We start from the raw sequence: 20,708 nt of genomic DNA, 5'->3' as shown, positions 1-20,708 counted from the left end.
TGTTCCACACGTAGATGTATTTCTGATGTATTTGTGGGGAGGAAGGTGATCTCCATGTCTTAACTCCTCCACCATCTTGAAGGACTCTCTGGGAAGCGATTACTTTTAAGACACACAGGTGAATCTGTTCTCAGGCAGATTTGTATTTTTTAAGTTCTGTATAAATACTCCCTTAAAACTATCTATGGTTTTGCATTCCTTTTAAAGTCTTTGTCTCCAGAAATATTCTCCACCAACTTGAAGAGTACTGTTCTACCCTATTCTTATTCTTTTATGCATAAAATAGGCTTGCAGAGCATGCCTTTTATTCATACGTGTATTGTGTGCAGGGATGTTACTATGTTGGTGAACTTTGTGTTCAAGTGAACTTGACCACCCCACTTGACCACATTTACCAGAAACTCCCTGCCTGTGCACTTGTGTTCTATCAATACATCCCTCTCCTGCACGCATGATGGGTTTCTGTTGGTGCCCATATTCAACCTCAGAATACTTTACAACTGGCAACTTATACTAGTTGATTGGAGCTGGCATTGGAGGCAATTCTCTGTCCTAGCAATTTTATTAGTTTTCTCAGTCAGCACACTTGTATCTTTTCTCTTTTTACAGTTCAGATTTTTAAATTTTTGTTTATTAATGAGGTTTTCTTTGGTTAAACTTATTATCCTTAAGTCAGATTGGAAATGTGTTTGTAGACAGTCCTCCATGGGTCTCTTGCTTTTCTTATATTTTGTGAACTGAAGTTTGGTTGCCTTTGATCTGGTTTGTTTTTTCAGTGTAATTCCTATAGTGAGCAGTATTGGAAGACGTAGTGATTCCCAGAGCAATGGTTAGATTTGCATATGACCTTGGAAGATAAGAGCTGGTTTCTCACTTTAGAGCAAAGGGATAGGTATGGTTACTGCCCCACTGCAGGGATTCATGTTCCCAAATCTCAGGGTTTCTGCTGTGTGTGCAGGTGTCAGCTGGCCCCACTTAAGTTGCTCTGTGAAAATTGGGACTCAGGGAACTGGAGCAAGAAAACACTGGGATTCTGTCCACTTCTGTTGTGATAAATTCCTGTGGTCCTGCTTCTGACTGCATTCAGCAGGTTGTGATAGACTAACTTGTTAGCTTGAAGTAGTAGGCTAAAATCTCAGGTCCTTCATTGTTCTTGGCAATAGGTAGGAAATACAAATAAAGAAGCAAATAAATAGCTATCAGAGTTCAGTTCAGAAATGTCATTTTATTCATGTTTTTCCTGTAAAAACTACATTATATATTATTTTTATAAAAGTAGCATAGATTTTTCAGATTTTATCTTAGGCTAAAATAAAGCTTTAACGTAATTTTGCTATTCATATTTAATGACAGTTTTAAAAGCATAATAAGCCATCTGTTTTTTCATATGCATATAAACTTGTATGTATATATATGCATATATTGGGGGGTGTGTGTTTGGTTTTGAAAAACCAAATCAGTCTTGCTTTGCTTTATCACATTTTCAAGAAATAATCTTAATTCCACATATGCCATCATGATGTATTATTTGCCTCTATTCCAGAATATTGGAAAGAAGATGACCTGCCAAGAGTTCATTGCAAACCTCCAAGGGGTAGATGAGGGTGGTGATTTCTCCAAGGATCTACTGAAAGTAAGCATTGAAATACTGGTATTTATTTATTTATTTATTCATATATTGAAGTATAGGTGATTTACAATATTATATTAGTTTCAGGTATACAACATAATGATTCAATATTTTTATAGATTATACTTCATTTAAAGTTATTATAAAATATTGACTATATTTCCTTTGCTGTACCATATATTCTTATAACATTTTTTTTATGCTTAGTAGTTTGTACCTCTTAATCCCCTACCCTTAAATACTGGTTTTTAAAATATGCTTATATTTTCTACTTACCTTTTAATCTAAAATAGACTAAGATCACTTAAGTATTTTGTTTTTTTCTTTTAGTTTTATTGGTGATGTTTCTGTTGGGCATTGTCCTTGATGCGTCAGACTGCAAAGTACCCTTTGATTAATAATTCCTAAAAGTCCACATTGTAATTGATAATACTGAGATAATAAGTAGATTTGGAATAATTGCTGATACAAATAGTGGGCATTTTTTGATTTACTTGACTGTCAGAACTTGAGAAAGATCACAAAGGTATATTCCTTATGGAAACAAAAAGCATTTGCAGACACTAAAGGAAGGAGTTCTGACTCTTCAGTTCCTAGTCAGAAATCCACTCAGGTCATCTCTGGAAAGAGATTAAATTAAATCTGAGTAATTGTAGATTTCCTGAATTATTTGCACTCAGCTTTATTATTGGTAACAATTAGCATCTTTTTCCCTCTAGTCAGATTGTTTTCTAGGAGACAGAAACATCAACTTTGGAATTCATAGCATCCTGCAGCAGTATAAATGAAATGTGCATTTGATCAAGTGATTGATAATGGATGTGAATATTTTAGAAGTTCAGGATAAGATGTGTATGTTGAGAATGTGATTTTTACAGATTTCTGTTTGATTCTAACTTTCTTTTTAAAAACTTTATACACATGTATATTTCTTTTGGATTCAGTTATTTTGACTGAATTTGCTAAGAAGGGCAGCACATTTGAATCATGGTATAATATGGAAATGTACCAGCTGAAGGATAAGTCCTTTATTATGTTTTTTTGTGACTTTTAAACTACATAATATGTAGAATCAAGTTCTGCCAGATTTGGAAAGACATATATACTTTGAAAAATGAAAGAAGGTGTAAAAATGGCATTATGAGATTCCAAGTCTTACTGGCTTTAATTGCAGCTCATTAAAAAATTATATTATGAAAAAAGCAGGAAGAAATGTATCTTCAGCTTACTATATAAGGAAGGTATTTTTTAAGCCTTTTCTTTATAGAATAAATGCTGCCGTTTCTGAAGCTACAATTCCAAATGGGAACGGGAAGTAAAAGGTGTTGGATTGAGACTTAATAAATATGTTCTGTGCATCCATGGAAGTTATACAGTACACACATGTTAACAGGTCTTTTTTCAGTCTAGTGGTACTAGCATGGAAAATAACAGTCTTTCTAGGAGAGGATTTGTGAGGCTTTTATCAAATTATGTCAGCAATGAAAATTGACAGGTATAATTTTTACAATGAAGCTCTCAGACTTTAGTGGTAGGCTTATGGTAACGTTTGTGACTGGGTACATAGTGGGCAGATTTAGAGCATGGTTGATGGAGCTTTCTGAACCAAATGTAGTTAATGTACAGTGCAGCGGCTACCATTCTCCTTGGGGTAAACATGTTCTTTGATTTAGTCAGCGAAGAATTTGCTGGCTGATTTGTCACAGTTGTACAGTTTGAGATCACGTTTACAAATCTCAGGGAAAAATATGTGTTATACTGTTCTTTATTTACTGTGTGGGAAGATGACAGTGAAGTGACACTGAAAATGACAGTGGCATTTAGCATGGAAATTGTCAAGTAAAATATTGATTCCTTTTTATAACAAACCCCAGCCACTCACCCATCCAAGAGGAGAGTTTTCCATTTCAGTAGGAATCTGGATTTTATTGCAGTTTCTTCAAACCGTTGGTTTCATTTCACTCTTCTGTGTGGCCAGCCCTCTTCCCTGCTCCTTCTCCCTTTCCCTCCCTTTCTGCCTCCCTCTTTCTTCCTCTCTGTTTCTCTTTACTTCTGTCTTTTCCTTTCTCCTTTGTTTTCTCTTTCTCTCTTTCATATCTTTCTTTCTCTCCTCCCCTCCCACCAGAACTCTCTCTCTCTCTCTCTTTCAATAGCTAACTCTTCATTCCTTGTTGAGATAAATTATTGGGTGGAATATTAATTGGCATTTAGGGGGACAATATTATACACATGCCACACAGACAGATACATACGTACAGATAAACACAAACATGTTTGGTATCATCTTACAGGTTCTGACTAACCCCTTTCTGTCTTCTGCCACCCCCTCCCCAACTTAAAAAATTACAGGCATGTCCTACATGCAGTTTAATTTATGACGTAAGATATTTAAAGTTACATGGATCAAACCAATAAATGGTTATTGCTACATATTGACCTTATTACTTTTAGATTTCTTTGGATCAAAAGTAGCATTTGGATTTATGTCTGTTGTTCAGATTTCTTTGGACCGGAAGTAACATTTCAACTTACATCTGTTCAGTGTGGTTGCGTAGTCAGGAATATTTATTGAAGGTCCACTGTGTGTTCAGGTGTGGACTTGGAGAACGTGTCAGAACCAAATGGGCCCCTGTCCTCAGAGATCATAAACTACTGAAAACGATGGAGGGTCCTTTCTCCCTTAACATGGACAGTTATTCCATATTAAAATAAAAATATAAACTGAATTCTGCTGTTGTCAATGGAAATGGTTACAGAAAAATAGACCTTAACGTACTTAAAGGTATGCACAATGAGGAACTTGTTTCAAGCCTTCAAATTCAGAGACTTGAGTTAATATTTTGCTTTAAATTTGCCTTAAGGTACATGAAAAGGATAGATAATGGTATATTGAGCCCTTTTTACAATTTACAATTCCACTGCTGTTTCCCTTTTCACTCAAATGACCTAAAACAGATACATGAGTATATGAGTGCTTTGTGCAAATAAGAGTTCTCCCCCGACAGGTTGCTTAGAGCATAAGTTATAGATATCTATGGCATAAAATGGAAAAAGTTGGGTACCAAAAGACAGCCAGTGATAGAATATTATTTAGGTTCTTTAAACTTGAAACTGGCTGGGAGGATGTGATGTTTGAGATGGGTCTTCATTTGAAAAATAGGTACAGTTTTAGTAGGAGACTTATTTTGATTTTTATTTAGGTTAATATTCCACTTCATCTCCCCCCGCCCCCGTTTCCTCTCCATAGACATTAATGTTCTTTCTTTCTTTCTCATAAGCACCCCTGACTATTTCCTCACCAAATCAAGACCAAACTATGCCAAACCATCTGGCGTGTTTTATGGCTCCACAGGGCCTCCCCATCCCAATGCTTGGATGTGGTTTGCCTTCAGGCATCATTGGGGATGAGGTGGAAAAAGTTCTGATAGATTTAATAGGACATCCCTAAAACTCTAATAAAAATCTTCAGGACATAAATAGAAGAGGATGAGAATGTGAAATGTGGGCCAGCTCTGGGTTGGAGGCTGAACTTCCTGAGAGACATGAAAGCTTGAGGATTATGACTATGGTCTTGGGAACTGTACGACTGGATTCCAGTCCCAGCTCCTCTCTCTGATTAGCCTAGTGATTGTGAGCAAATTCACTTAAACTTTGTCTCTTGATTTCCTCATCTATGAAACGGGTGGTTTTATTAGCACCCACCTCATCTAGTTGTTTTAATAATTGAATGAGTTAATAATATATAAACTCTTTAGAGACCTAGCATGTGTTAGGTATTATAAGTTTTTATTTTTAATATTACTTTATTCTTTACCTATCTCAAAGTGGACTGGACAAGGACTCCACCCCTTCCTGTGAGTATTTGGACCCAAGGTGTTTTACATGTCCTAGGGTTGAGTGGGATTAGCGTCAGTAGACAAGACCTCTATCCCCCATCCCTTTTCAGCCTAAACACACACATCATCTTGGTCTTTAACAGGAAGCATTTGTGACCTTGACCTTGAGCATTGCCTCCTTTTGTGGTAAGATTTTTAATCCTCGTCATTTATGGCTTCTTTTCTTTCTAAAGACTTGTTGGTTCCAAAGAATGGCCATTGAAATCCTTCACGGGAGGCATTATTCAGTGAAGTCTGTCTTGACATTCTGTAGGCACCTGACAATGAACCTTGGTTAACCCTATGTTTTCTGCCTTTTTACCTTGTTAGCAACAGTGCCTTTCTCTTGCACCTTATCCCTCTTGGAACATTTTTATACCTTAGGTTTGGTTTGGGTATTGGATGCTGCAACAGCGGAGAGACTAAGGAGAGTTTGGAATTAAACTGGTCCTGAGATCATGAAGAACCTTTGAGGAAGCAAATAAGTTCTGGTCCTCTTAAAGATCCCAAGAAAATCCTGGGATATTAATGGGGATGTGAATTATTTGAAGTGACTTCAAATCCCTGGGGAAGAAGTGTTGCTGTATGTCTCCCTGCTCTGTGCGTTCTCCAGATAGAGAGCCCTGGGTCAGAAGGCTCATCGGTTTAACGGTCTTGCCCGTCAGTTTTTATAGATTCTTGACTGTGTTATCCTGAGGATCTCTTCCACCCAGTCTCATCAGGGGCAGATTCTAAGAACTAGTGAGAGTGTTGACATGTAATCATATGCATGTTTCTGAAGCGCTTTGTAGAATAATCTTTAAAAATTTTCTTGATCATCCTCTATCTCATGCTCCAAGTGTAGCACCTTGCTTCTTTGCCTTTCTGTTTCCCAAGTTTTTTTCTTCTGAGTTTCCTATTAACCTCTATTCTTGATTTTAACAGAAAAGCTACATTTGAATCTTTAGTCCAGTTTGCTTTTCATTTCTAACTTTGGTTAGAAATGGTACATTACATGTTGGAAGAGACTTCGGGACTTTGGGGGTGACTACCAGTTATTTACATGTCTAGAGGGGAAGTAGCCATTTCATAATATATTTACATGAAAGAAGAGAAGAAACAATAGGAAATAAGAGAAAAGGAGCCAGTGAAAAGTGGCATAGGAGCACACTGGGTGAAAAGTCAGTCAGTTATTGGCTGCACAATAATATCATTTTGAAGAGCTCCAGACTGAATATTTTTGGCAATGAAACATGAAACCCATGTTTTCTATCCGAGCTTCCTTATTGCCCCCTACCATTTGATACTCAGACAATGGTCTCCTTAATATTTTTGTCCTGGTCATGGTTAGGTTTATATTTTTTTTTCCTTGAGCAGCAGTTGAATTCAGTAGGTGCCAACAAGAATTAGAAGAAAAATACGAATTTAGGAGTTTTTATATCATCTTAATTATAGAGAGGACAAACAAGAAAACGCCCAAGTCTTTCAAAATGATTTTAATATAACTAAAAAACAAAACTGAATACATTTTGCAGAGTATTTTAAAACATACCTTCTCCTAAATCAGCTTAAATACACAGGTAGCTTTAAGAATAAAGCAAGGTAAATAATCTTGCTTGGGTAAGTCAATGACATGTCCCCCTTTCAGGCTATTGCTTATGATTATATGTTTGACTTCAGAGTATTTTTCAGAAATTTAATTTTTTTTTAGAAATTGTTTGCTTCCATCTTTCTTACTTGGGAATTTATTAACTCTGAAATTAGTTGCAGTCTCTTAAGGGAGACCAAAAGTTTTTTCACTCTCTTAGGTTTGTAGTTAATGGTGAAGTGTGTGTGTTGGGGGTTTAGGGGGTGTGGGGTAAGGGGGAGTAGTAATTAAATTGAAATAGTGTAAATCAGTGTGCCTGGCTTAGTGGAATTCACATGATTCATTCCACTAGTGGAATAATAATAGTGAATTAAATTGTTACATATTCCAATTCAAGAACATGGTATATTTTTCCATCTGTTTGTGTCATCTTCAGTTCTTTCATTAGTGTCTTAGAGTCTTCGGAGGCAAAGGAGTCTTTGCCTCCTTAGGTAGGTTTATTCCTGGGTATTTTATTCTTTTTGATGCAATGGTAAATGGGATTATTTCCTTAATTTCTCTTTCTGATCTTTTGTTGTTAGTGTATAGAAATGCAACAGGTTTCTGTATATTGATTTTGTATCCTGCAACTTTACCAAATTCATTGATGAGCTCTAGTAGTTTTCTGGTGGCATCTTTAGGATTTTCTATGTATAGTATCATGTCATCTGCAGACAGTGACAGTTTTACTTCTTCCTTTACAATTTGGATTCCTTTTATTTCTTTTTCTTGTCTGATTGCTGTGGCTAGGACTGTGTTGAATAAAAGTGGCAAGAGTGGGCATCTTTGTCTTTTTCCTGATCTTAGAGGAAATGCTTTCAACTTTTCACCTTTGAGTATGATGTTAGCTGTGGGTTTGTCATATATGGCATGGCCTTTAGTATGTTGAGGTTTGTTCCCTCTATGCCCATTTTCTGGAGAGTTTTTATCATAAATGGATGTTGAATTTCATCAGAAGCTTTTTCTGCATCTATTGTGATGATCATATGGTTTTTATTCTTCAGTTTGTTAATGTGGTGTATCACATTGATTGATTTGTGAATAATTGAAAAATCCTTGCATCCCTGGGATAAGTCCCACTTGATCATGGTATGTGATCTTTTTAATATATTATTGGATCTGGTTTGCTAGTATTTTGTTGAGGATTTTTGCACCTATGTTCATCAGTGATATTGGCCTGTAATTTTCTTTTTTAATCAATATTGTTAAAATGGCCATGCTACCCGAGGCAATCTACGGATTCAGTGCAATCCCTGTCAAAATAATAATAGCATTTTTTTTCACAGAACTAGAAGAAATAATTTTAAAATTTATATGGAAACACGAAAGACCCTGCATAGCCAAAACAATCTTGAGAAAGAAGAAGAGAACTGGGGGAATCACATTCCCTGACTTCAGACTATACAACAAAGCTACAGTAATCGAAACAGTATGGTACTGGTGCAAAAACAGATACATAGATCAGTGGAACAGATTAGAGAGCCCAGAAATAAACCCACACACCTATGGTCAATTAATCTATGACAAAGGAGGAAAGATTATACAGTGGAGAAAAGACAGTCTCTTCAATAAGTGGTGCTGGGAAAACTGTATAGCTACATGCAAAAGAATGAAAGTAGAACATTCTCTAACACCATATACAAAAATAAACTCAAAATGGATTAAAGACCTAAATGTAAGACTGGATACTATAAAACTCCTAGAGGAAAACCTAGGCAGAACACTCTTTGACATAAATTGTAACAATATGTTTTTGGATCTGTCTCCTAAAGTAAAGGAAATAAAAGCAAAAATAAACAAATGGGACCTTTAAACTTTAAAACTTTTTCATAGCAAGGGAAACCATTGAGAAAACAAAAAGGCAGTATACTGAATGGGAGAAAATATTTGCAAATGATATTATCAATAAGGGGTTAATACCCAACACATATAAACAGTTCATACAACTCAACATCAAAAAAACTAACAATTTGATTAAAAAAGGGTGGAAGACCTGAATAGACATTTTTCCAAAGAGGACATGCAGATGGCCAGTAGGCACATGAAAAGATGCTCGATATCACTAATCATCAGGGAAATGCAAATCAAACTACAATGAGATAACACCTCACACCTGTCAGAATGGCTGTCATCAAAAAGAACACAAATAACAAACGTTGGCAAGTGTGTGGAGAAAAGGGAACCCTTTGTACACTGTTAGTTGGAATGTAAATTGGTGTAGCCACTGTGGAAAACAGTAGAGAGGTTTCTCAAAAAACTAAAATTAGAACTACCATATGACCCAGCACATCCACTCCTTAGCACATATTTAAAAAAAAAACAAAAACACTAATTTGAAAAGATACATGTACCTCACCATTCATAGCAGCATTATTTACAATGGCCAAGTTATGGAAGCACCTTAAGTGTCCACCAGCAGATGAATGGATAAAGAATACGATGGAATACTACTGAGCCATAAAAAAGAATGAAATTTTGCCGTTTGCAGCAACATGAACAGACTTGGAGAGCGTTACGTTAAAGTGAATAAAGTCAGACAGAGAAAGACAAATCCAAACACTGTATGCTGTATCTAAAAAAGACAACAAAGTAGTGAAAAAAGAAGCAGATTCGGGCTTCCCTGGTGGCGCAGTGGTTGAGAGTCCGCCTGCCGATGCATGGGACACGGGTTCGTGCCCCGGTCCGGGAAAATCTCACATGCCGCGGAGCGGCTGGGCCCGTGAGCCATGGCCGCTGAGCCTGCGCGTCCGGAGCCTGTGCTCTGCAACGGGAGAGGCCACAACAGTGAGAGGCCCGCGTACCGCAAAAAAAAAAAAAAAAAAAAAAAGAAGCAGATTCACAGGTACAGACAAGAAACGAGTGGTTACTGGTCGGGGGTGGGGGGGGATGGCAATATGGGGGTGGGGAGTGAGAGGTACAAACTGTTGGGTGTAAGAAAGGCTCAAGGATGTATTATACAATATAGGGCATAGAGCCAATATTTGGTAATAACTGCCAATGGAAAGGAACCTTAAAAATGATATAAAAAATTTTTTTAGAAAGTTAAAATAATTGTTACATATTCTATTAGTTAGAATCCCAATAAAATGTTACTATTTAGATGTGTTTGTTTTCCTTTGCTTTCCCAAAAAACAGAATTTAGATGTGGTTCATTTAAAAGAAGTTTCTGAAAATGCATGTATCCATTACTTAACATATGTAGTTGGCTGAAACCATTGTATGTTTTGTTTTAAATACAATTTTCTTATTTGCTATTCTTAGGAAACAGTAGCTTGTGAAAATGATGGAGAAATTAGCCAGGAGGGTAGCACTTAAACAAACAGATCCAAAACATCAAAAGAGAAAAACACATTTTAAATAAAGGTTAATGTATCTTGTTGGAAAAAGGAAGAAACGTAATTAGGAAATATAAAAATTATACTATGCAGGTTCATAACCATTAGGCTTTTAATCAATTACAGTTGTATATAGGGGTAAGCAAAAAAAAAAAAAAAAAAAAGATTAAACCGTTAAAGATGGTTTAACCAGCCATTAAAGATTCAAACAATTTTGTAAAAGCTCGAACTCTGAAAAGTACCTGTTTGCACGTAGTGACAGCAAGAGCTGTAGGATTTTTCTCAAAAAGAGAGAGCAAAGCTAGCTCAGCTTTCAGAGTTCCATTGACCTATCTAATTTGACCCTTTCAGCTAGGGAGAAGATTAACAGTTTAACACTGACAATTGCCCTATTTTTCTTTCTACCAAAAGGCTGACCCTAAGCAGCATTTCTCCCCCATTTTGCTCTCTCCTCTTTCATCTTTGCTTCCAGTGTTATCAAATTAGGACAAGTATAAATGGGGAAATCTGAGTAAGATCGGGGTTTTCAATGTCAGTACTCTGGTTGTGATATTGTACTGTAGTTTTGCAAATGTTACCATTGGGGGAAGCTCGGTAAAAGGTATAAGAAATCTATTATCTCTTACAACTGCATGTGAATCCACAATTATTTCAATAAAACTTTCAGTGAGAAGGAAATTCCATTTCCCTCCGTTCAGCCAGAGATTTAGGCATCATACAAGGATGAGTTTCATGAAGTTTTCCTACTCTTTCAAACTTTACTGCTCTTTCATTACTCTTTCACAGCAGTGAGTGTCACGATGCTTAAGCTTAAGCTATAATGGTGTAGCAGCATTAAAAACAGTGCTTTTAAGAAAAAGGCGATGGGGAATTATTTTAAAGAGTTGAAAGGCAGAAAGTCACATGAGTCCATTTAAAAAGATTATTATTATTACTCTGGGATCTGTGGAGAATTGTTTGAAAGGAAGTGGGAGTGAAAATGGGGAAGATGGTGAAGAAATGGTTGCAGTTGTCCACGCGAGAAGGGTTGGCGGCTAGGACGTGGGTGGCGACAGTAATAAGGGAATGATTTTAAATTGTTTTGAGATGTTATTAGCATTTATGTTACTAAATTATTTTCCAAGTTGCCCCTCTGTCCCTTCCTATATCACCTGTGTTCTAAACTGCATGAAATAAAGAGCAATAAAAAGTAGGAAGAGCCTGTCTGCTTCTTCTGAGTTAATGCTTGGTCTTTGTGCCGCTTTGTGCCTCTGTGAAGACCTCGGCCTGGCCACGCAGGCTTTTCAGTTTTCTCGTGTGTAATGTGGGTAGTAAGGCCTTCCTCCAGGAGTGATTGTGAGGATTGGCAAGTGCATCCCCGTGTTGTCACATGGCTCTCGTCTCTGTGACAGGGTTGTGGGAGTCCTGGGCTCCACACCTGTCCTCTTGCTGCTGCTGATGAGTGATGGCCCTCAGTCACTCTTGGTTTGTAAAATGAGATATGGTTTGTAAAATGAGATATGTGGGCCGTGCCCATAATTTTCTTGGTTTGTAAAATGAGATATGGTTTGTAAAATGAGATATGTGGGCCATGCCCATAATTTTCAGGTTTTCAGTTCAGGCTCCTTTTAGCCCACAGTATCTGGGGTCACCTTGCCCTGTCCCCACTCCCCACTGGGACCAGAACTCCTTGCTCTGTTTTTTTGTTGTGCTCAAACTTACTCATGTACAGTGTCTTCTGAGCAAAATATTTTGTAGCAGAGAATAAGCTGGAAAAACTCTATACGTGGTCTTTACGGATTCTCAGTCTAAGTATTAGGAGTGTTCTTAATGTCATTTTTTTTCTTTGTAAACTCAAATCACATCACTCAAGTTTTAACTTTTATGTTATATTTATTGGTTCAGACAAGTATGTATTTAATAGTGAAAGTTCAGATTTAAATTCAAGAAAATTACCTTTGTTGTGTCAGCATTCTCAAAGGATTACTCCTGAAGAATTATATGAGAGGAAGAAACAGGCCACAGTCTGAAAACAGTCTGAATTTTTTATAAATGAAAAGCCTGAAGTGAATTCTCAGAAATACTTGATCTGAGTTATATTTGGAGTTTGCAGTTGAAAATAGGAACTGAGGGGTGGTATTTAAGTGTAGCTAAAAAAAGAGCATCAACTGTTGCCTGGAGTAGGTGAGCTTTCTCCAAGAGAAGGTCCTGGAGACCTGGTAGCAACAGTCTCTATGGAGGAAATGGGCTTGAATGCTTATTCTGGTATAAGCAGGAGAGCCTTTTAAGAGAAAAGCTATGTTAGCAGCTTTTTAAGAGAAAAGCTTTAGAGGTTCTGGCTTAAAATATGGAATGTAGCTTTGTTCAGTAAAACGAATCAAGCTGAGGTGTGATACAGGGTTCGTGGTGTGTTTCTGCTCTGGTTTCCCTGTGGAGATCTGGTTGCAGGCTGTTGCTTCCAGTCGCGTGCTGGCCTGGACAGACAATGCTGCTGCTTCTGGTGTAGTTCAGACCTTGAATGGAAGACGGTGACGATGAGGAAGATAATACTTGGAAGCTGCTGAAGGTCTATATCTCGTGTTCATGCTTTAAAACAATCTATTAAAAAGAATTCTCTTAGAACATTTTGACAGAACAGATGCTGCTTAAAGAGTACAAACAGATTTTTAACCAAAAAAAAAGAAGAAGAAGAAGAAAAGAAAAGAGTTTGAGTAGGGGAAAGGGGAGGTAGTCATTAAGGGTCCTGTAATGGAGTATTATTGATTCCCAGATAGATTCCATTTTAATTTGATCATAAAGAAATGCTACAGAATTTCATATTCAGATGCATCCATAGAAGTTAGAATGGTCACATGTTTGGAACATTTTTAAATTTCATAATATAGTCCACCCAGGTTGGTGCTCCTGTCACTCAGGCATGAACATGTGGTATTGATATGAATGTAATGGGTCACATTGTGAATTTAAACTGTCCTCCTTTTGCTTATGATATACCAGATGGGGACAGCAGTGATGGGCTTCTTTTAACAGGCCTGCAATTCAATGGCAAATGAAGTATCACAGCAAATAGTCCATCCTAAACACAGGGTTTACCTGTCCATTGAGGACACAGAGACACAGATTTTAATTTAAAGGCATTTGTAGCTGTACAGTACAGAATTTCACAAAGGAAAACAATTTGTTTTGTGGTTGTATTAATGCTTCACTTATGTAAAGGTCAGTTGTCTGGAAAAGACTCAGAAGTTGAAAACACAAAAAAATTAAAATAGAAGTAACTCTGAACAGCCAGAATAAATAGGTGTTATACAGAGTCTGTGTAACAAACCTTACAAATTTTACTCAGACCCTCATTTATGGTCTATTTTCAATAATAACCAGAATTGTTACTTCTTCAAAATTTTGGCCTAATCTTCCTGGCGTATCCTAAGCCAATGGGCACTTAGATGCCATTATACAGACAGCTGCCTAAAACCGCGCGCTGTACCTGCCACTGCTTATCTCAGAGTCAGCTCACCTTTTCTAAAACAAATTTAATAAAACACAGTATCCAGGTTGTTATTTAAATTTTTAAATTGAACTTATTTTGAAGAAACAATTGTTTTCCCAGTTTAGCCAGGAATTAAAAGGATAATCTTGCATGGAGTGCTGTCAGTTGGATAGATGGACCTTAGCAAGAAGTGATTTGATGATGAGGTGAAGAGAAAGAGAAAACTAAAAAGCCCTGGGTCTCCACATGGAGCAGCTGGAGTTGTTTTGATGAAGGGCAGGCAGAGCTGAGTAGGCAGCAGCTTCTCAGAGTGTGTTACAGCCCAGCGGAGTAATGGATGGACTTAGAGAGCCACCAGGAACGTTACATCATGTTTACTCAGTTTGATTAAGGAGACAGGAGAGTGAAATGATTTGGAAAGATTGCCAGCAACTATTTTATAAAGGTTTTTCCATTTAAAGAAATTAGCTTCAATCAGAAAATCCACTAATATAGAATAATTCATTTCTCTACCGAAAAACATTCTTGAACTTCATTTTTGGTCAATGTTGGATTTTTATTGTTGCTATTTTAAAGCTTTTTGTTTATTCTAGTTGTTTTAACATTTACCCTCCTCTCACACTTCCCCCAGATAGCGGCATAGTTTTTGTGCTGTAATGCTGCTTTTTCAGAAACACCAGGAAACACCTCGCAAGGAGGTATCTCTGGATGGTGCAGTGCACTATGCCCCTGACCAGTGGAGGCACCTTCTCCTGTGGGTCCTCAGCACCTCACCAGACCACCTGTGGGGAGGCCCCCTCAGCACCTCACCAGACCACCTGTGTGTCCCCTCTGCACCTAATGAGACCACCAGTGGGGAGGTCCCATCCCTTCCCGCTCTTTCCCAGATGAATGAGCTGCTGTGCCTATCCCCACACACTGCCACGTGAGGATGACCACCACGGATGCCACACCTACTCCTGGGGCAAGTCATTTCACCACAGGGTCTCTTAATGCTGGAAGCAACCGGAAGCATTTATTCCTTGAGAGTGCAACATATGTAAGTTGTTACTCTTCTTCCCCTCTTTTTCTTTCTTTTTCTTTCACTTCCAGAAACACAAGTCAAAGGTAAATCTCTATACCCAAAATACTACCTTGAAGGGTTATTTGCATTTCAGGTTGTTAGTCATATGTTGTAGACTTGGGCAAAAAAGTCATCTTTGGAAAGGGTCATGGATTCTGAGATGCCTGACTTTGGATTAGATGGTATTGCTTGTTATTTGCGTGTGACCTCCTCCCTGCCCCTATTCTTAAGGGCGGGAACTATGTCTTGCCCTTATACCTAGTATAATTCCAGGACAAATCAGATATTCAACAAATAATTTGTGAAAGAAATGATTGCAGTTTTATATAAAACCCAGTACTGTGATTTCTGACCATGTGAACACCATGTGACCAACTTGATGTTGTATGCAGAACTGTCAATGTATACATACAACCATCTTTTCTTGTCTTTTATTTTTTTGAGGGGGGATCCATAGTTTTAATCAGATTTTCAGAAGGACCTTTGTTTCCCCCAAATATTGATAGCTATAGACCTAGGACTCTCCCAGAGTGTAGACTTGTACCTTGTTGTTTCAATTAAAATAAACAAAATATTTAGGAGAAAGGATTTTTCTTTCCCCTCTGTACTTTGTTCATTGAGGCCCTGATATGCGCCCAGTCTCTGTGCTGGATTCATGGGTGCAGCCCTTAATAAGACAGACACAGGCCATGCCCTCTTGGAGCTTAGAATTGGCAGAGAAAACAAATATTGAACCCATGATTATGCAGATCATGAAATGCTTTACTCAAAATTACACACTTATTGTGTTTAGTTACGGAGGGCAGACTTAGTAGATTTGCCATATATGGCGAAAGTCAGAAGCTGGATCAAGGTGAAATCTGAGATGACTTCGTTGGCATTAGCTCTCCTTTGCTGCTTGGGTTTAGCTGCCATGTGGAAATTGGCGGCATTTGGCACCTCGGGGGTCATGGAAAGTCAGGCCTCTGTGCGTGTTTCTTGAGCACTACCTCTACGGTCAGCGCCTTAAGTTTGTGGATGAAAAGCCTGGGGACGCGGAGAGGGAGCGGCCGGCGGGGTGCAGGGTGTGGTTTTGCCCGAATCAAAGATGGCCGCCGCGAGTGCAGCCTCGCGTAGTTTCACGTCAGGTTCTGGAGCTGGGGGAGCCTCCGGGTTGCTCTCAGCGCCTCTTCACGAAGCTGGCGTAAGGCAAAGAGGCGCCTCTGGAAGAGGCCAGACGGGGGTAGCTACGCTCTGGGCAGGGGCCGCGTCCACGCCTCCGCTCCTAGCTGCTGATCTGGCGGCCTTGCGAGTGTAAGTGGAGAGAGGCTTTGAGGCAGCCGTCTGTGCTCCCAGTGCGTCCCCGTTTCCTCAGCTTCCTTGGCTTTAGGAGTGAAAAGTGAGATTAGGCCCTGGTTGCCCCGACATTGCCCTCGCGCTGTCACTTTCCGGTGGCCAGGCATAGCCAGGAGGTCGGCGGCTGCAGCTTCCACTGCGGACTCTCCACGGTCACACTCGTATTGGCTCAGCGTGTTGGTGCCCGGCTCGGTCCTCCTGGCGCTCACACTCTAGTTGCGGAACTGAATGGACACACGTGAACTGTTGGGTATCAGTTAAAGAGTAATTAAAGGTTAAAAGGTGTGGTCTCATACTGTTAATTAGCAGTGAATGTCGCTTGGCCGTTGGAGCCATCCCCAAATATTTTCTAGCGAAAGTAGCCTCGTATTGCTCAGAACAACCCGTGACCTTTTGTACCTTTCATAAAAACTAATCGCTGCCTTCGTTGTATAGATCATGCACACGTATTATCTTTCCTGGTACACTGCATGTTATGGAATATATACATATGTAGCTATCGTGAGCCCGCACGAGAATGTTCATAGCAGCATTGCTTATATTAGTGAAACAGTTTAAATGTCCACTTACAGGAGACTGGATGAACAAGTTACATTATTGGACAAATTGCCATACACAGAATGCTAAAAGATGGAAATTAATGAACTAAAACTATTAGTAATATTGATTTAGAGTTCATTAACATAATATTGAGAAAAAAGCAACTTACAGAAAGAGGTATATGGTATACCATAGATAAATAAATGTTTAGACACACAAAAAAAGGTGAAATCTGATAGGATTCATGAGTTCCTACTTTGCTAAAGACTGTGCTAAATATATTGGGGGAAGCAAGGATGACTAAGATGTGCAACCAGCCTTGGAGAAATTCTTAATCTAGTCTAGTGGTTCTCAACTCTGGCTACACATTAAGATCATTTGAGACGAGGGGAGAAAAAGTAGGCAACTGACATATTCTCACTCAGGTAGGAACTCTTAAAATGGTATGGACACTTTGGAGAAAGGTGTTTAACTAAACATACATTTACCCTATGATCCAGCAGTTCAAGAGGAATGAAAGCACGTCACAAGAATATTCATAGCAGCTTTATTCATAATAGCCCCAAACTGTACACAACCCAGACATCCATCAGCTGGGAATGGGTAAACTATGGTATAGCCTTACAGTGTGATACTCAGTAGAAAGGAGTGGAGTACCAATATACACAACATCATGGAGAAAGAAACCGTAAACCAGTGTATGCAATGCATGATTTTGTTATATGGAATCCTAGTATAGGCAAAACTAACGTACGGTGGAAAATAAAAATCAGAACCATGGTTTACCCTGGGGATGTGAGGATGGGAATTACCTGGAAATGAGCTTGCGGGAACTTTCTGAGGTGATGCTAATATTAAAAAATGTTGGGAAAAGTGTCACTTGCAGAGCTATAAATAAAAATTTGATGTTTTCTTCCTGCTCTCCCCTCTTCTCCCTCAGAAATTTTAACTGGGAATGGGGTCCATATGCATTTTAAAAGCTCCTCCGATGATTCTGATGTCCACTGAGATTTGAACTGTTAAATAGGATAAAGTACAAAAGAAAGCTGTTGTTAACAAATTACCACAAATTTAAACAACACAGATTGATTATCTTACTATTTTGTAGGTCAGAGGTTTGGGTTGGCCTGGATTCTCCTGTTCTGGGTTTCACAAGAACAAAATCAAAGTGCAGGTAGGCCTGTGTTTCTTTCTGGGAACTCTGAGGGTGAATCTACTTACAAGTTCATTCAGGTTGTTGGCAGAAACCAGTTCCATGTGGTCGTAGGACTGAGGTCACTGTTTCCATGTTGGCTGGGGGTCATTCTCAGTTTCTAGAGGCCACCCACATTCCTTGGCTTCTGGACTCTTTCCTCCATCTTCAGACCCAGCAATGATGGGTCAAGTCACTCTTTGTATCTCTGTCACCACAGCTTTCACCTCATTGTTCCTCTGTTCTCTTCTTTTGGCACATCTCCTGAGTGACCGTTCTGCCTTCTTCTTTGCTTTGAAGAGCTTGTTTAATTACGTGAGCCCACCCGGGTAATCCAGAATACTCATCCTATGTTAAGGTCAGCTGATTAGTAACCTTAATCTACCTGCAGAGTTCTATCGCAGCAGCACCTAGATGGACGTTTAGCTAAATAACCAGGGAACGAGAATGCTGGCAGGATGGCGTCTTTAGCATTCTGCCTACAGTAGAGGGTTACATTGAAAATGCTGGGGTTTCAGAATAAAGAGAAAAGACTTTCAACAGGAGAGCCTCCAGGGAGCCTCTTTCGAGGAGGTGGCGTTTAGTCACTCAAGGCAGTTCTAATGGTTGCTGCAGAGCCAGAATAGGAGAAAGAACTGGAGGTGGGCTAATAGTTTGAGTGCCAGCGTGGAGAAAGGAAGCGCGACAAAGTGTGATCCCCTCAGAGCAGCCTTTATTCCATAAACGCACTCCGTGTGTGTTAGTTATTATTTACACTGAGTCATTCAGGCCACTGTCAGATTAACATCAGATATTTTTAGATCAAAGTAGAAAAATAGGAGGAATGTCAAAAAGTTACCCACTTAATGGATAGAAATATTTTTAAAAGGACTGGGGGAATTTCATAATGTGATTTATCTTTCACCTTCTGTCTGGCTGTTAGAACCCAGTAGAATTACATGTGAAAGTCCAAAAAGTTATTTAAGTATTTCCAAGCACTTTAAAACTCCATATCTACTGATGAAAACCAGAGAATGTGGCCTTCCTTTATATGCCCCCACAGTATGTACCTCTCTGACCATTTTTAGTGGACTTTGTACCCTAAAGTACAAAGCTTGGTTGGATGATGACATCAGTACCATTGCAGCTTCTGTGGAGAGATGCTGTGGCCTAGTGGCATCTATCTAAAAACTGCAGCCTTATCAACTGATTTTTATAATAATCCACATAAAGGAAAAATGCTTTTTGTAAGCATTAAGCATTAACTACTCTATACCACTTACCTTCTTTTTTACTTTATTTATAAGCTGTTAGAAAGGATTGTGTATACATTTTTATTTTGAAAGGCAGGCATGCATCTCTACAAAAAGTCTTAACAATACTTCCTGCCAACCTTTTAAAAATACAAAGGTTTTAACTGCCTGTGGTCATTTTTATTCACCCTTCTAAAGGATGTGTACGTAAGGGCTAAAATACTGAAATCAGCAAGCTAGTTATTTTATTTTATTTTTATTTTTTGCTAAAGCTGGATATGAGAAATAGAGTTCAAAAGGGAAGGCTTGGTGGCAAAAAGCTGAGGCGTCTTTTAATGAGGATCAACAAATTACGCTTTTCTTTGATGACTTGCAGTTTGCTCTTTAAACTTCTGGAGCAACTAAGCATTCCAAACCTGTGAAAGTCTTTCCAAACCTGTCTTCCTATCCCTTGCCAGGGTTTGTTTTCTTTCCTTCTCTTCCCACCTTGCACCCACCCCTGAAGAGTTGGTCATGATGATCAGAGGCCTGCTAAAGGAAGCCCATCCTTTCTTGGAGTTGCTTTGTGCGTTCTGAGTAAGTAGTGAATAGGCAACTCGACAGCAGTTGACTGAGCTGTCTGCACCTGCACAGGAAGCCCTGCTTTCTTCACCATGCTGCCATCCTGCCATGATCCCTGCTGCCTGGTGTTCTGGTTAAAGCTTTGTACTTTCATATTCAAAGATACGGGGAACTGTTTCTGATTTCATCTTTTTCCATTCATTTTCCCACCTTAATATGCTAAAATATATTTTCTGATAGCTCTAAGAGATTGCTGTTGTTTCACTTATTTTTTCCTCTTCATATTTCCACAATGCTGTTGACTTTCAGGATATATATATATATATATTTTTTGCCTCTCTACTGTATCAGTTTCATGTTTTTCTTTAGGAAAAATTGAATTAAAAACATGTGAAAACAAACCTTTAGAAACTCAGGCAGTTTCTTCAGGTTCTTAGGTTCTTATATTTTCCTTGTTTGTAACACTGAATTAAAAGCTTACTGTAAAGATCCTTCCAGTGCTGTTAACTTCCATTAAGTGGTATAAGTACTCTGGGTTTTTTTTGCCGTACGCGGGCCTCTCACCGCTGCGGCCCCTCCTGTTGTGGAGCACAGGCTCCGGACAACGTGCAGGCCCAGCGGCCACGGCTCACAGGCCCAGCCGCTCCGCGGCACGTGGGACCCTCCTGGACCGGGACATGAACCCGCGCCCCCCGCATCGGCAGGCGGACTCCCAACCACTGCACCACCAGGGAAGCCCAGTGTCAGTACTCTTATAGGTACCCACATATATTTTCATGAAAAGGTCAAATTCAGATTTATGTTGTTTTTATGTTATTATTAAAAAGTAGAGAATTATTTGGCAATATTTGCATCTGAGGAGAACTTTTCAAC

General features: G+C 38.9%; 1 protein-coding gene across 9 annotated transcripts in view; it reads left to right on the top strand.

Annotated features, from left to right (window-relative positions):
- PSD3 (pleckstrin and Sec7 domain containing 3) overlaps window positions 1–20,708 on the top strand; it is a 669,219-nt gene that overhangs the window by 301,335 nt on the left and 347,176 nt on the right. For all 9 annotated transcript variants that reach the window (XM_079909126.1, XM_079909122.1, XM_079909125.1 and 6 more), the window contains one exon: window positions 1,544–1,633. In XM_079909126.1, the coding sequence (XP_079765252.1) occupies window positions 1,544–1,633 (90 nt within the window). The remainder of the gene's footprint in view (window positions 1–1,543; window positions 1,634–20,708) is intronic.

This window comes from Stenella coeruleoalba, assembly GCF_951394435.1.
Source record: "Stenella coeruleoalba genome assembly, chromosome: 21".
Taxonomy (NCBI): Eukaryota; Metazoa; Chordata; class Mammalia; order Artiodactyla; family Delphinidae; genus Stenella; species Stenella coeruleoalba.
The sequence above is the reverse complement of the archived record's forward strand: the minus strand, read 5'-3'. Positions and strand labels throughout refer to the sequence as shown.